The sequence below is a fragment of the Microtus ochrogaster genome, unplaced genomic scaffold (assembly GCF_000317375.1).
Source record: "Microtus ochrogaster isolate Prairie Vole_2 unplaced genomic scaffold, MicOch1.0 UNK49, whole genome shotgun sequence".
Lineage (NCBI taxonomy): Eukaryota > Metazoa > Chordata > Mammalia > Rodentia > Cricetidae > Microtus > Microtus ochrogaster.
The window spans coordinates 2,206,009-2,223,336 of record NW_004949147.1 but is presented as its reverse complement, the minus strand read 5'-3'; the positions used below and the strand labels follow the sequence as shown (position 1 = coordinate 2,223,336).

General features: G+C 40.1%; 1 protein-coding gene and 1 pseudogene across 3 annotated transcripts in view; both read left to right on the top strand.

Moving 5' to 3' along the window:
- Positions 1 to 17,328, top strand: part of Bbs4 (Bardet-Biedl syndrome 4) — a 40,915-nt gene that overhangs the window by 15,669 nt on the left and 7,918 nt on the right. For all 3 annotated transcript variants that reach the window (XM_005369498.2, XM_026777243.1, XM_026777244.1), the window contains 7 exons: positions 3,712 to 3,784; positions 7,545 to 7,598; positions 10,298 to 10,425; positions 13,902 to 13,956; positions 14,876 to 14,944; positions 16,440 to 16,592; positions 16,692 to 16,863. In XM_005369498.2, the coding sequence (XP_005369555.2) occupies positions 3,712 to 3,784; positions 7,545 to 7,598; positions 10,298 to 10,425; positions 13,902 to 13,956; positions 14,876 to 14,944; positions 16,440 to 16,592; positions 16,692 to 16,863 (704 nt within the window). The remainder of the gene's footprint in view (positions 1 to 3,711; positions 3,785 to 7,544; positions 7,599 to 10,297; positions 10,426 to 13,901; positions 13,957 to 14,875; positions 14,945 to 16,439; positions 16,593 to 16,691; positions 16,864 to 17,328) is intronic.
- On the top strand, positions 11,794 to 13,484 carry LOC101979537 (annotated as a pseudogene).

Below are 17,328 nucleotides of genomic sequence, written 5' to 3'. Positions count from 1 at the left end.
ACCCCATTATAGATGGTTGTGAGCCACCATGTGGTTGCTGGGAATTGAACTCAGGACCTTTGGAAGAGCAGGCAATGCTCTTAATCTCTGAGCCATCTCTCCAGCCCCAGGATAACATTTCTTAAATCTTCCCAAATGTTTGTTTCTGCTGTTCTCTACAGACATATAATGCAAATAGTCTTTTGGTAGTCCCAGTCCTATTAAAGATTAAACCTGTCTTTGGAGTTGGAGTGTGGCTCTCTCCTTCTCTAAACCCAAGCACGCTTGTAAAGTAAAATTCAAAATCTCTGTCTCATGTCAGAAGAGCCTGATATGGGACAGAAGAAAAACAAAAATTTAAAGACTATTTTATTGCCACTAATCTCATAATCTTTTGGTTTTATATTGACTATCAGCTTTTCTTAAGGTATAAGTTTTGTAAGATTTATATATATATATATACACATATATATTTAACATATAAATATATATATTAAACTTTTTGTCATGATATTAATGATCATATAGAGTACTAACTAATTCTAGAAAAAAGGTTTTATCTACCTTCCTGTACATGATTTTGGGTTTGAGTCCCTATCAGTTTTCTTCAACGAACCATAAGCCTAACAGCAAGCGACCTTTGAAGTTTCCAAAAGGAGGATGGGGCCCCACAACAACAATTCCTCCAGGACTATGAAAACATCACTGAGTTGAAAAACACTATCTAAAGATTGGCTTTGGACTACAAACTGTTCAGAACAGCTGAGAAGATCCAGCCTCACAGACTACTCTAGCCAGGACTTGAGACCAGCCCTGCACTTTCCCATTACACAGAGAACGGACAACAAATGATAGAGCTGCCTCTCCCAGGACTTGACAAGTATCCTAAATTTTTCTCTTCAGGATCTACAGTCACCCCAGACAGCAGGAAGTAAATTTAATAATACAATAGCCGTACGAAAAGAAAAAAAGGGGGATACATATGATACGATAAAAGGTAGATTATCAAATCTACTCTGAAAAGAAAAAAGGGAAGATGTAGTAAAGAGGAGTGGGCTGTGTCCCACCACCTGGCTAGCTTAACCCCCGAAATAACCACACAGAAATTGTATTAATTAAATTCCTGCCTGGCCTATTATATCTAGCCTATTCTTGGCTAACTCTCACACCTTGATCTAACCCATTTCCATTAATATGTATCGCCACTTGACTGGCTTACCAGCATGAGTCTAACCAGCATCCATCTTGGGCAGGAGAATTGTGGCGTCTGCCTGTCTCTGCTTCCCAAGTGCTGGGATTAAAGGCATGCGCCACCACTGCCTGGCTCTTTCATGGTGTATCCTATGTGCTAGGTTCATCTCAGTCACCAGTTGAGTGAAGTAATTTTCTAAGGGTGTTTACGGCAATCTTTCAGGAAGGCATGGTGTATCATACCATATTGGTTTAGAAGCAATCCACAGGGTCTCATCCTCTGTGAAAACAAAAGAAGAACCTGTTTTCCAAAGCATCATATCCTTAGACCCAAATTTTGAAGTAATAATACTTTTATAATATACATGCTGGTTTAGCTTAGCAGCACATACAATGAAAAGTCTCTCTGTACTTAGCTCCCTCACAGTCAAAAAATTTAAAGAAAACACAATAATACACATAATCTAGACTGTGAATTTTCTACTTTTACATGGCTTATTTTGTTTACTTCCTTTAATCTATGATTATCTGGAGGATATAGATAAGATAAAAGGTTAGATTAATAAGTCTACTTTTAAAAAGCAACTACTAGTTTTAAATATTTTACATTGGATTGGACTTTTCTATATTGTATATGAATTTTTTACTGATACAAATTTGAGATTAATTTTGTTAGAACATACTGTACATACATTTCTACTGTTGTTCAAGGTATTTATTGTACCTATACAACTCATTTAACAATGTAATGTAAATTTCTAGTCCTTGAAAATTATTATTACCAACTGTTTAGGATAATAAGGACATACAGGTTAGTAGTTAATCACCTATTATAATCAAGTTGTAGTCATATTAGATATGTTTTCAAGGTCAAACAAAGATATATTTTAGATAGACAGTCATCTTAAGACACTTCAGAGATCTACAGAATATGGCACTTAAAATGTTTTAATAACAGATTCTTTTTTATGACAATGAAACATGTCTGCTGGCAGCATGGATCTACTTCAGAGAAAATGATAGGCAGCGAAGAAACTCCACATGGAGTTTATTTTCTTTGTGGCAAAAGTAAGCCACTGGGCAAGAAAGTGCCCTTGCCTCGACTGCTGACAGTATGCTGTCCTAATTGCACAAGCAGGACACAAAAGAAAGTGACTGCCAAACATTGTTAAGACAAAGAGAGACAGCCCTTCAGAATATCCTGCTTCAAAGAGAAGTCTGTTGAAAGTGCTGGGCCTGTAGGCTGAAGATGGATGTCCCAACATCGCAGAGGAACTTTAGATGACTGTCCAGGCAGCCAGCTGTTCCTGTTATTTCTCATATTTTTTGGAAGTCGCTTGCTTGAACTTTCTGCTTACTCAGTTAGTATTATTTCCTTCTTGTGTCTCTGAAGGAGTTGAAGATTAGATATAGTTTTCTTTGTTTACCAGACACAGAAAGCAAGCTATGCTAGAAAGTAAATTAGGTACAAGTCTTTGGACTCACCAAGATAGCATAAATATAGAGTATTTTCTCTTTATTTGTCACATATAAATGGACTAGACATTGTTGATGTATTTATTACTTGTATATATTGTAATTATTGCCTATAGTTATTGTATTTATTGTATATAGTTTTTCATATATTAGTTATAGCCTTTTTAGAGAAAAAGGGGAAATATAGTGGTATATTATTTGTGTTTTAATAAATAAAACTTGCCTGAAGATCAGAGGGCAAAGCAGTCATACTAGTCAGCCATACAGACCAGGGAGTAGTGGCACACACCTTTAATCCCAGGGCTCTGGAGACAGAGGCAGACAGATCTCTGTTAGTTCAAGGCCATCATACAAGATTTAATGTATCTAAAGAGAAACAGAGCTCACATAAAGGTGATCCTAGCACTTGGGCTCACACACCTTTATTCCTAGCACTAGCAAGGTGAAGACAGGAGTGATATGTCTGAGCAGAGAGAGATATAAGGGGGAAGAGATGGGAACTCAGTGAAGTGTGGAGTGTGGGCTGTTTAATCTTCAGGATTCATGGAGACAGAATCTTGCCCGTTTTTGGTCTGAGGTAGAGGTAAGAGCCAGTGGCTGACTCCTTTGTTTTTCTGATAATCAGGTTGAACCCCAGTATCTGGGTTTTTATTATTCGTGCTACAGGAAGTAGTTACAGAAGAGTGCCACATGGGTGTGTACGAGACTGAGGCTTTAGAACAACTGCCAATGCAAGCCTTACCTCTGAAGATTCTGCTCTTGGGACATGGCACTGTCCCTTACTTTTCCCACACAACCAGCTCAAATTTAGCAAGTTTTAGCTCAATGGAATATGTGTAAAGTGTGAACTTGTAGAGTTAATCTTAGAGGAGTTTAGGTTATCTGGGTATGGCAGTACACACCTGTAGTCCTAGTACTTGAAAGTGGAAACATGAGGATCAGATGTTTAAGGCCATCCTTGGTTACACAGTGAACTGGAGGCTAGCCTGAGTTACATGAGAACCTGCCTCAAAACAAACCAAAAATAATGAAATTTGAATAATTTTAGAAAATGTATTTTTACAGATTTCTCCTGGGAAAACATAAAGCCGCCATTGAAGTATATAATGAAGCAGCTAAACTTAATCAGAAAGATTGGGTAAGAAACATCATTTCTTTCTTAGCATGTTAATGGTTCCATTTATCAAGTAGCTTTTTCTTTGGAGACAGGGTCCGATTATGTGTGTAGCCCTGGTTGGCCTCAGATTCATTATGTAGAGCAAGCTGGCCTCAAACTCAGGGAGATCTGCCTTCCTTCTGCCTCCATAGTACTTGGCCCTTGTCTAGAATTCTTAGATGATCAAATTGTCTTATTGATTCTGTTTTTAGCATGACATTTCGACATAACTCTGCAGGCATTGTTGTATAGTTTCCAGCTGTTAGTATTGCGGATAGTTTTTCACTGCTCTGATTCTTGCTATGATTATCCACCTGACTTCCAAGAACTTTAGGGGCTGAGTTGCTTTACTTTGGAGTTTGAAAGCATCAGCAACAGACGTCTCATTGCACATTTCATAGTTCCCCACCTGCTTGGCAGTCAGCCAGCTATTTCTTCTGCCTTTCTTTGGGTCATGGCAGCTTTAAGTGGCTCTTGAGTACTTTCCTTCACTGTCTTCCTTTTCTTATTAGTGTATATTAATTGTACAAAACAATGGGTTTTACTGTGATATTTTCATAGCTTGACCATAGTCACTTTCCCTATCCCTTTATTTCCACCATCTGTTTATATAAATTTGGGATTATATGTAATTACAGCACAAAATCAGACTACACATTCTCTTTACAAATTAAGGATTTTCTCCCCTATGAAAACCCATTTCACTGGTTTTGACTTTATTTGGTAGTCCTAGAATTTCAGGGCTGAGACTTACTCATAGTTAGTTAACAGATGACTGTTGTAGCTCAGAAGTATTAATTCTCAGATAAGGAGCTCAAAGAAGCTAGAAAGAGGAGCCCTGATAGAGCCTGTGCTTCAGCCACAGCTTCTGAAAGGAAGGCTAGAACATACCTTTTGAACTGGAACTCAACTGGTTTAGGACTCCCTATTAGTAAATGGGAGACTCTCTAGAAAAGGAAAACAAGAGTGTGTCTCATGTCTGAGTGTGTCAGCCCTGTCTGTACACTAATTGTCGCTTCCTATGGCTTTTAACGTACCTCTCATTTTCTGTTATTGTATGTCCAGTGTATAGTTGGATATAAATGATGTTTTAGGTTATATGTGAACATTTTAGAGTCAGGAACATAAGTTAGTGACTGAAACTATGAAACTGGCTGAGATAGTCCTTTGGCAGTGAGTTAAAGATGGAGTTCAGGAAGAGCAGAAAAAAAAGGTGGAAGATGAGTCAGGAGTGCTGGGAAGATGAAGCCCATCTGCTGCTCTGTGGAGCTGAAAGAGCTCACCTGGGACAGCAAACAGCCAGATACCATCTATGTGATACCTGATAAGTATCTGTAGGAAATCTTTTAGCTCTACTTTCTTGTACTCATCATGATATTCCACAATCCGGTTCTAACAAGGAGATAATAATCCTGCATGCAATTGTCTTGACTTCAGAATCAACTGTTAAGTAGGGAGAATTTCCACTAATGTCAAGAGAGAAATCTGAGGCTTTGGAGATGGAGTGGCATGGCAAAGGCACATTGCGAGGTAGTGGAAGAACAGAAGTAGATTGCAGCCTGCAGTGTATCATTGCTAACTATATCTGAGATCTTTCTGCAGTGTCTACTGCCTCGGCAGGATGTCCCTGGATACTGCTGTCCTTTTCTCCAAGAGATAGGATTCTGCTTTTCTTTCCACATTTCCTAAGCTATTAGTTGTTTGAGGAATATTGATGCTATCTTCTCCAATATCACCCACAGCAGTGGTTCACAAGGTTAGGGGTCAATTAGTGTGCAGAGCATTAATGACTAGAAAGGTGGTGTTTCTCTTGTCTGTTCATGTACTTCTATAGCATGAAGAAATGGAATATGTACAAGTTTTGGAGACAGGCTTGACTTGAAGGCACAGTCATTGGTAATGTAGACATTATTTCAATTGTGGTTTAAGAGAAATAATTTAAAAATGTGAGACCTTTATGAGACATACTGGCTTTGTTTTTGTTTTTCAGGTAGGTTTAAAACAACTTTTTTAAAAAAATATTTATTATTTATACAATATTCTGTCTGCGTGTATTTCTGCAGGCCAGAAGAGGGCACCAGATCTCATTACAGATGGTTGTGAGCCACCATGTGGTTGCTGGGAATTGAACTCAGGACCTTTGGAAGAGCAGGCAATGCTCTTAACCTCTGAGCCATCTCTCCAGCCCCCTAAAACAACTTTTTAAAAAATTTACTTATTTTCCTTTTGTGTGTAGGTGCTTTGGCTGCATGTATGTCTGTGTGCAATGTGGGAAGTGTTTGCAAGGTCAGAAGAGGACACTGGATTTCCTCCAAGTGAGGTTATATATAGCTGTGAACAATTATGTGGGTACTGGGAACTGAACCCAGGTCTGTGGAAGAGTTGCCAGTGCTTTTAACTGTTGAGCCATCTCTTCAGCCCTGAAGTGTTTTTTTTTTAAGACCATGTCATCCCTATCTTGAAAAAAAGAAAATAAGAAAAAAAAGACCTTTTCATTTGAGAAACATACTGAAATACTTGTGAGTGAAATATCACACTATTTGGTACTTGGTTATAAAATAATAGTAGATAGGATAAGGATTGGATGGTTGTCAGGCTCATGAGTGTGGTGTTGCTGTTTACAAACTAAAGAAAGAAGGAAAAAAAATCCTAACGCTGTCACTTTCTGTGTTAGAAAAACTAACTTCTCTGAGCTTCCATTTCCTATAAAACTAAAAAAACTATATTGATATTGTAGATTTCTTGGAAAATTAAGGCAATATATATGAAAACATCTGGCATCAAGTCTACTGTCTAATAGGTTATCTACCACTGACTGTTTCGTTGTTCTAGGAGATGTGGAACATATTAAACTAGTTGTCTGTGAGCCCTGTGGTTTGTGTTCCTGAGACAGGATTGCATCCCTACCACTTATAGGGCCCTGGGCCCTTGCTGCCTTCCAGGAACACGTTTCATACTCCTGGTTTCTTTTCTAAAGCTGCTAAAGTCAGATTTATTACAAAGGAATTCCAGAGATTTCACAACACTTAGGTCAGAAGACAGCTCAGTCTTGGAGTGAACTAGAATTAGAAACTGTCAGCAGCCAGGGTAGTCACTGTGGATTTTCTTTTCTGCAGGTCAGAGGTTGGCAGACTTTTTTGTAAAGGACTATTTAGTATATAGTTATTATATGTCTCTATATAGTATTGCATCTTTTTTACACTTGCAGTTACATAACTCTATAGTTTTAGTTCTAGTGTAGAAGAGCCATAGGAAGTCTGTATTCTGATAAAGTGTAATTTACAAAGGAAAAGAATGGGTTTGCCCCACTGACCTATGTTATAGGTTTCATCAGATCAGCCATAGATCTGGGAAGATTCTGTCTGCTCTTTTCCATCTTATAAATTTTTGAAAAATTACTTGTGTCTGGGTGTTTTTTGTCTCATGTATGTCTGTGCACCACATATATGCCTGGTTCTTGGATGCCAGAAGAGGGCATGTAACTCCCTGGAACTGGAGCTGCTATGCGGGTGTTGGAACTCAAACTCAGGTCCTCTGCAAGAACAACCAGTGCTCCTAATTGCTGCGCCATCACTCCAACCATACATTTTACAATTTTAATTAAAAAATACATTTAGGAATTTTTTTTTGTAGAATCATGTGTATTTATGAACACAAATACCCTCAACTACAGTCTTTAGACTGCTGTGCTCTACTGCTAACTATAGCCTAACACCTAACTACCTTCCTTTCTTTTGTGCAGGAGATCTGCCATAACCTGGGAGTGTGCTATACTTACCTAAAGGAGTTCAACAAGGTAATTCATAAAAATGGTGATGGTGGTTGACTGGAATACACTGTGGTTCATTTGTCACAGAAGAGCCACTGTCCATTGTGTCTGCAGTAGAGTTAATTTTTACTTGAGGAGTAAAAATTGCCTTTTATAGTTACTGTCATGTTAATACTTGTCATTACTCATTTTTCCTACTTTTTTATGATTTATTTTTATTTTATGTATATTAGTGTTTTGTCTGCATGTATGTCCGTTGTAAGGGTATCAGATCCCTTGGAACTGGAGTTACAGACAGTTGTGAGCTGCCATATGGGTGCTGAGAATTGAACCTGTATCCATGAAAGAGCAGACAGTGCTCTTAACCACTGAGCCATCTCTCTAGCCCATTTTTTCCTACTTTTGATTTTAAAAGGGGGGTGGAGGCAGGGTGGTGCACTCCTTTAATCCCAGCACTAGGGAGGCAGAGGCAGGCGGATCTCTGTAAGTTCAAGGCCAGCCTGGTCTACAAAGTGAGTTCAGGACAGGCTCCAAAGCTACAGAGAAACCCTGTCTCGAAAAAAAAAAAAAAAAAAAAAAAAAAAAAAAAAGAGGGGGTGGATTCTCTCTCTACCTCCCAAATCAAAAAGTGGACCTTCTCAGGCCATTGTGGCACACTCCTGAAATTTCACCAGTTGAGAGACTAATTTCAGAAGAATCTGAGTTTGAGACCAGTCTAAGGCTAGTGAGACACTGTTTCAAATTCTAAGGCTAGTGAGACACTGTTTCAAATTCTAAGGCTAGTGAGACACTGTTTCAACGAAACATGTGTGCACCTTGAGCCATCATCATGACTAAAAGAACCATCTTATACTTTGACAACAACCGATTTTTACTTTTTTTTTTTTTTTTGAGAAAGGGTTTCTCTATGTAACCCTGGCTGTCCTGGAACTCACACCAGACTGGGCTCAAACCCAGAGATCTTACTGCCTCTGCCTCTGCCTTTGCCTCCTGAGTGCCGGGATTAAAGATGCACTATCATGCCTGGACTTGATTTTTTTCTTTTAAGGTCAATGAAAATGAATTTAGAGTGGTTTAAATTTTGATTTATGATAAGATTTTTTCTCATATGAATTTATATTTTGCTCTGAACAAATCTGTGCTCTTAAGACTTTGACATAAGACAAAGCATGTTAAGCTGACCTTGGTTCTCAAATTAGGGAATAGATACCTGTTTTTTTCTTTAATTAAAACTGAAATTTTTTTATTTTATTATGTCTATGGTTGTTTTGCCTGAATGTATGTCTGTGTATTATGTGTGTGCTGGTTCCTTTGGAGCCTAGAACTTCAGATCCTCTGGAACTGTAGTTAACATGTGGTTCTGAGCCATCAATTGGATGTTGGGACTTAAACTCAGGTCACCTGAAAGATCAGGCAATGTTCTTAACTGGTGAGCCATCTCTTCAGCCCTATATGCATGTCTTAACTGAGGAACAGATGAATTTTTGAGAGTTCTGAAGGATAATGATGGTGATTAGTTTGCTTCGTGACCTGGTGAATGAGGCTTTGTTCTCCTTTTTTTTTTTTTTTTTTTTTACTGCCACCAAGACTGACTCTTATTAATACTCACTTAACAAGGCTTTGCAAGATCACAGTAAAACTTAGTCTATCTTTCAGGGATATGAAAAAGATATCTGCATTATTAGCAATTAGAGTGTAAGAATTATTTTTTGTAAGACATAATAAAATATATATTCAGTGGGATACATAAGTTTTCTTGGTGAATCTATAGTTTTGTACAGCTGATTAAATTTTCTCTGCTGAGAATATTTTTATCAGGTACATTCCTGTTCATAGTATAACTAAGTCAGGGGAGAGGGATCTGTACTAAGATGGAGAGTTATATTTAGATTTATTGTAAAGCCTAATAGGCTAAAAAAACACAACACCTGGCATTTATAGAAGCCCTCATTAATCAGTGAATGAACAAAAGTTTTATACAGCCTTCTCCAAGCAAAAAGTTATTTTATGTTTGTTCTTTGTTGTGTGGTGTTGGAGATTGAACCCAGGGCCTCCAAAAGGCAGGCACAGCCATAGCATTCTTTTATTTTCTTTTTTTTAAAGATTTATTTATTTATTATGTATACAGTGTTCTGGGCACCAGATCTCATTACAGATGGGTATGAGTCACCATGTGGTTGCTGGGAATTGAACTCAGGACCTCTGGAAGAGCAGTCAGTGGCCAGTGCTCTTAACCTCTGAGCCATCTCTCCAGGCCCCTAGCATTATTTTCTTGCTAACTCTGGTATAGCAGGTATCTAGACCAGCAGACACTCAATGAGTACTTGTTGAATGAATAAATAAAAACAACTTTTGTATTCATTTGTTTTCATATTTATTGAGGAAAACAAGGCCTAGCTGGAGAATGTTGTGCAGGTAGTCAGGAGTGTAGGTGGAATCGAATTTGCTGTGGTATTCTATATTGCACTATGATGTCCCTTTGGGGTTATGAAGTTGAAGTCATAGGTGTAAATGTCAATCAGAAAACATTCAAAAACTTGATTATCTTTTATGAACTCAGTAAGACCAGCTAGGCTATGCTTGGGTTTAGGTGGCAAAAGCTATTTTCTGAGACAAGGTATTCCCACATAAGAACACCAAAGGCCTGCCTTCACGTTCACCACAGAAAACCACTGTCCTCCCATGGTATTGACTTGGTTCTATTTACTCCATTAACCTTTAATTAGGCACAAGACCAGTTGCACAGTGCCCTCCAGCTTAACAAGCATGATCTGACTTACATAATGCTGGGGAAGATCCACTTACTGGAGGGAGACTTGGACAAAGCCATTGAGATCTACAAGAAAGCAGTGGAGTAAGTGTCTCTTTCTCTTAGATTCTAACCAGCATGTCCTCCCTTTTAACATTGCAACATGAAATTATCACCTACAAAGTTCACCCTCAAGAACTGCACAGTTGAATAACAAAAAATTATACACACACAAAAAAAAAATCTTAGTTTTCTGTAAGTCTGTTATTTTTGTTGGGACATATTCATAGCTATTATGGAATGCATGCAGCCCAGGGGCACAGGTTGGGCACATCTACTGGAAGCAATGAGAAAAGCAATGGAACAGATACGTAAACTCTTAGGAGAATAGATGGTTTCTTTCTTCTGTAACAGTGTCTACTTGAGGCTAGCTGCTTCACAGGCCAACTTGGGATTTAGGTTCCTTAGGTGTTTGGTTTTTTTTTTTTTCCCACTTGCATGTTTAAAACTGAGTAACTAATTATAACATGTGTTCTAGGCCATATTGAAGGAAGATGATACTGGAAGCTAAATATGGAGTAAGCATCTCTAGTTTTAAATAACCCTAAAATTGTACACTTTTTGAAATTAGGTAGGAACACACCACTGCAGGGGAAGTGGGCTGGTATGCTCTCAACAAGAATTTGGGATCAGCTGGCAGTGTGATTGTCTAGTTTGATACTTTGTAGCAGATCCTATGTTCCTAGAGATCATATCAGGAACAGAAATCTCTTAGCGCAGTAATAGACATCTGGCTTTCTTAGTCTAAGACCAATATGTTTTGTGTTACTGATATTCTGATTTTTATGCTGAGGATAGAAATTTGCCCGTGCTTAATCAAACATGTGCTAAAACTGAGCTGCATTCGCTGCATTCCAGTCCCAATATCATGGGTTTTGTTGTTGCTGTTTTTTAAAACGTATCATTGGGTAGTCTAGGGGACACATGAATCTTGTGTTTTCTGTGTGTTATTACCTTGTTTTGTTTATTTATTTTGAGATGGGATCTCAGTATGTAGCCCTGACTGCCTTGAATTTGCTATGTAGATGAGGATGGCCTGGAACTTACAGGGATCCACTGCCTTTGCAACTGACTTGGTTCTTTGAAATAGGACAGCTGTAGTCAGATGCTCCGGTGTCTTGTTTGACCACAGAATAGACTATGTGTGGCCCCTGGAACTGGTGCGATAGACTGGACACTTTTTAGTTTTGTCGCCCACAGGATGAACTTCCTGGCTATATAAATCATAGTGCTGTTTTCTGCATTTTATTTAACCACATTTTGTGACAGAAAAATCTCTTGTGTTTGGAAAGCTACAGTAATTTTTTTTTTTTTGAGACAGGGTTCCTCTGTGTAGCCCTAGCTATCCTGAAACTCCTTCTCTAGAGCAGGCTGACTTGAACTCAGAAATCCATCTGCCTCTGCCTCTGCCTCCTGAGTGCTGGGATTAAAGGCGTGCACCACCACTGCCCAGCGCTATAGCAATTTCTATCATCAAAATGTCAGGCTTCACCCGCCCGGAGAAAGATGGCGGCGCCAGCAGGGGTCGGGCTCTCCCGGCAGGTACGGAGCTTCAGCATGTCTGTGGTCAGGCCCTTTGCCAAGCTCGTGAGGCCCCCCGTGCAGCTTTATGGCATCAAAGGTCGCTATGCCACCGCCCTTTATTCTGCTGCTTCCAAACAAAATAAGCTGGACCAAGTGGAAAAGGAGTTGCTACGGATGGGGCAACTCCTGAAGGACCCCAAGGTGTCTCTTGCGGTTCTGAACCCCTACATCAAGCGCTCCATCAAAGCGAAAAGCCTGGCTAGTATCACAGCCAAGGAAAAGTTTTCTCCGTTGACAGCCAACCTCATGAATGTGCTTGCTGAGAACGGACGGCTAAGCAATACCCAGGCGGTCATCTCTGCCTTTTCCACCATCATAAGTGTCCACCGTGGAGAAGTGCCATGCACGGTGACCACAGCATCTCCTTTAGATGATGCTGTTCTCTCCGAGTTAAAGACAGTGCTGAAGAGCTTCCTGGGTCAAGGACAGATATTGAAACTGGAGGTTAAGACTGATCCGTCAATCATGGGTGGCATGATTGTCCGAATTGGGGAGAAATACGTTGACATGTCTGCGAAGACCAAGATTCAGAAGCTCAGCCAGGCCATGCAGGAGATGCTCTGAAGGCTGTTGCCTTTGTGAGCGCTCATCCTTGGAGCAACAATAAACTGCTTCCTAAAAAAAAAAAAAATGTCAGGCTTATGTAGTCAGATTGGAAGGAGCCATAGAACAAGTCAGAGGCTCCTGTAATGCTGGAAAGTAGGCCTGTTCCTGACCCTTATCCTATACAAGGTAGCATTTTGAGTTAGTGTACATGAACCCCAGTGAGGGTAGTGACAGTGACTACTCAAAAGATTTGAGTCATTTGGCTTTCCAGAGGACAAAACTAGAAAGTTGAGTATTTGAGAAGGTAGGTTCAAGACCCGAAGCTTTGGAGAAGACTGTTCTTAGGTAAGGGATAGGTACTGATGGAATCAGAAGACTAGGAAGCACAAGTTACATATGTGGTTTGGGAAGGGACATGATCAAAATGTATACTTACCACAAAAAGTGAGAGGCAGATTCTCAATTTCACTGAGAAAGTTGTTTGCCAACTCCCGCATGGGTTGGGCTTTAGCTCTGCAGGTTCTGTACTTCCTACAGGGAACAAGCATGAAACAGCTCCTTGCTCTTTGTTGCGTTAGCCATTGAGACTGATGATCCTATATTCAGATGGTCTCAACCCTGGCTTTTTGACAAAGATAAATATCAGTGAGAGATGAGCGTCTAAGTCTTTCCAAGGGCTGGTATGTGCCTTCCTTCTTTTGTTTAGTTTGGCAAGATAGTTTAGAGAGCACAGTGTCAGGGGCCTAAATGACATAGGAAGTAGGCTGCCTACCATTGTAAGCATAGGAAAAGGGGCAGAGAGACTTCTCAACAGAAGGACTAGCATATTGTGTCCTGACTGACTTGGCTTATGCTTAATTTGTTTCAGTGTGATGAATCATTCATTGCAGTTCTTTTTTAAGGTTGCTGTTGGTTCAAAAGAAAAGCTCTGGCTGGACGGTGGTGGCGCATACCTTTAATCCCAGCACTCAGGATGTAGAGGCAGGTGGATCTCTATGAGTTTGTGGCCAGCCTGGTCTACAAGAGCTAGTTCAAAGACAGGCCCCAAAGCTACAGAGAAACCCTGTCTCGAAAAACCAGATAGATAGATAGATAGATAGATAGATAGATAGATAGATAGATAGATAGATAGATAGATAGATAGATAGATAGATAGAAGCTTTGAAAAGGAGTCTGGAGTCTAAGTCCCATTTCGTTCTGCTGAGCAGGTCTTCTCTGTTGCCAGGATTAAGATGTTTTGCTTTTGAAGGAGATTGCCAAACTGCCCTCAGAAGTTTACTTGGGAAGAAAGAGGTTTAATAAAGGCTCCTGGGTGTTGGCAGTGGGGCAGATGGCTGTACAAGTCTTTATCTCATAACCATGGCTTCCTTGTGAGCATCTCTCTGTTACAGGTTCTCGCCAGAAAATACAGACCTTCTTACAACCTTAGGATTACTCTACTTACAGGTAATGAAAACTGTTTTTCACACACTGGCATTAGAAATGTTTCAGTGTTTGTATCTGTGATGATCTCTTACATTTCTCTATGTGGCACATTTTACTAATAGTCACAGTGCACACATGAACCTTGGTTTGTTTTACATACTCATTGCTAGAAGAACTGACATTGGCTCTCAAGTCATAATTCTGTTTCAGTCTAGTATAATAGCAGTACACACACACACACACACACACACACACACACACACGAGACAGCTGTGTGGTTGGGGCTATCTTATTGTTGTGGGGAAGAAGGAGAATCTGACATACTTTACTATTTTGAGGCCAAGATTGTTCTGCTGGTTCATCTTACTAGCCAAGGTCCTGCAGGAGAGAGAGAAGCAAGAGAAACCTCCCCTTTCTTTCAGATTCCTAGATGTCTGCCACTTCTGTCCATTTGAGTCCCCGAAGCCCCAGGTCTCTGTGCTGTCTTACCCTGCCTACCTGACAGGTCCCTGCTCAGCCTGTGTGTCTCTAAAGTAGCTTTTATAACTACTGCTTTAAGAACAACTAAGAGTTTAGCTTTGGATCTGCTGGGCTTTGGTTTGTGAGAAGGCCCAAAGGGACATGAAGCTAACTATCACAGTCCCAGTCAGGAGGCATTAATATGGATCAGAATGAGTGTTTCTGAAATGGTTTTTTAGCAAAAGATACTTTAACCTTATCAGGAGAAAAAAAATAAGGCAATCTCACAAGTATGGAGATGTGCATTTTATTTGTTATACCCACTTTGTTTTTATTATTAGTTATTATTATGATTTTGGGGGTGGGCAGGGTCAAGAAAACTCACAAATGACTGCATGTTTCCATTCAGGGTACAGTTGGCTAGACTCCTGAACATCACATCACCCCCTGAGGTAAATTCTTTGGTTTGCTTTCTTTCAAGCTCGGTGTTTACCAGAAGGCATTTGAACATCTTGGAAATGCACTGACTTATGACCCTGCCAACTACAAGGTATTGCAGGCTGTGGAACTACAGAGCCTTCCTGTGCATGGTCCCATGACCTCTAGAGATGATCAGACCCTAGGGAACAGAAGATGGGTTTCTCATTTTAAATACCCCAAAAGTTAAATTTGTGTGTATCTGGATGTTGGTGCTGGGGTACAAAACCAGAGCTTTATGTGTTCTAGGCAAGTAGTCTACCACTGAGGTACATCCCTGTACCTGAAAACACTTTTTATATATAATTCTTACTTTTAAAAGTTAGTCCTTAACTCAAGGGTTAAGAGCACTGGCTGCTCTTCCAGTGGTCCTGAGTTCAATTCCCAGCAACCACATGGTGGCTCACAACCACCTGTAATGAGATCTGGTGCCCTCTTTTGGTGTGCAGGCATACATGTGGGCAGAATGCTGTATACATAATAAATAAACAAACCTTAAAAAAAAAGTTCTTACTGCAACTCTGGTAAAATGTTGATGCTCGACATCAGAAGAAGCACATTTGTGGTAACAAACTGCTGCAAAGACTGAGTGCTGTTAGAGTTCATTTGTTACTTGAGAATTTAGCCAATCTTCCACAACAACTTTTGAAGAATGTCTTGATCCTAATGGATTTGAAATTACAAGTTCCAGATTGACCTGGGAGTGAGAAAGAAAACCAAGTGAATGAACATTACTGAGGAAGATGTAACTAGATTGGGCTGTTAGCTCAGTCATCATTTAGGAAGTCAGTAGCCTGGCTCTGTGGGCTACACCTTGACTGACACTTTCCTTAAAGAAATGATAGGGCTGGACTGATAAAAACTAAAGCCAAGCCAGGCATAGTGGCACACACCTTTAATCCCAGCATTTGGGAAGCAGAAACAGATCGATGTCTGTGAGTTTGGGGCCAAACTGGTTGAGTTCCAGGACAACAGAGCTGTTACACAGAGAAACCCTGTCTTGAAAAACCAAAAACAAACAAAAGAAAACCCCCAAAAAACTAAAGCCATCTCACATTGCATCCTGAGCCAGAAAGAGCTGGGTATTAAGTAGCCATATACAGGTGTATGTGAGCTGTCTGGAGCAACTAGTGTACAAAGATGAAAGGCAGTAGTTACCAGAATACTGATTTCCCTAGCTAGAAAGAAACAAATGGAGTTAGATAGAGCCAATGACAGTATATGTTTTTCATGCTGTGGGATTCCAAAGACATTTTTTTTTCCTTTGGGAGGGGAGGGGTTCCAAACAGGGTTTCTCTGTAGCTTTGGAGCCTGTCCTGTAACTCATTCTGTAGACCAGGCTGGCCTCAAATTCACAGAGATCTGCCTGCCTCTGCCTCCTGAGTGCTGGGATTGAAGGTGTGCGTCACCACCACCTGGCTCCAAAAACATTTCTTAGGAGCACTTGCTTTAGTAGTTTGGAGAAGTTTCTTGTTCGTGTCTTGTGCTGATGGGCTTATATATATATACATGGCCTTGGACTTCTTGGATGAATGAATTACTAACTTTACATGCACTGTGTTTTTCAGGCCATCTTGGCAGCAGGCAGCATGATGCAGACTCATGGGGACTTTGATGTTGCCCTCACCAAATACAGAGTTGTGGCTTGTGCTATTCCAGAAAGTCCTCCACTTTGGAATAATATTGGAATGTGTTTCTTTGGCAAGAAGAAGTATGTGGCAGTGAGTGTTCCTTATAGTCCTTGTTTATACTTATCCATGTGGCTATTGAGTCTGCTGAGCTTGTCTTTTACCCTGGGTGGAATGCCCTTGTTTCTGCAGGCTATCAGCTGCCTAAAACGAGCCAATTACTTGGCACCCTTCGATTGGAAGATTCTGTACAATCTGGGCCTTGTCCATTTGACTATGCAGCAGTATGCATCAGCATTCCATTTTCTCAGTGCAGCTATCAACTTCCAGCCAAAGATGGGGGAACTCTACATGCTCTTGGCTGGTAAGGCACATCTATATAGAAACTCCTTCTTGTGAGTTATAATGATGGAAAAGTTAATTAGGATCATAGTCATTAGCTAATGCCCTAACATAGACGTTCCTTTGGAGATCCTATAGGAGTCAAAATTACTGCCTCACTTTGAAGAAGTTTAAAAGAAAAGGTGACCAAGTATCTGGTTGTTTTTAACTGAGGGATTTGAACTCAGTCTTAACAGGTTAAGTCAAGATCATCCACATCCATAGCTTTTTTTTTTTTTTTTTTGAGACAGGGCCTTACTATGTGATCTCTGCTGGGCTGAAACATACTAGGGTCTGAAGGCGTAAGTCACAAACAATGCCACAGCAGTTTGGAATTATGATTAATAGGGTAGTATTTATTTAAAGGGGAAAAAACTTACAGATCACCGTCAGCCCTCTGCGCAACCAGGAAGGGAGTCTAGTCGCCTGCGGAGCAGGAAGTGAAGAG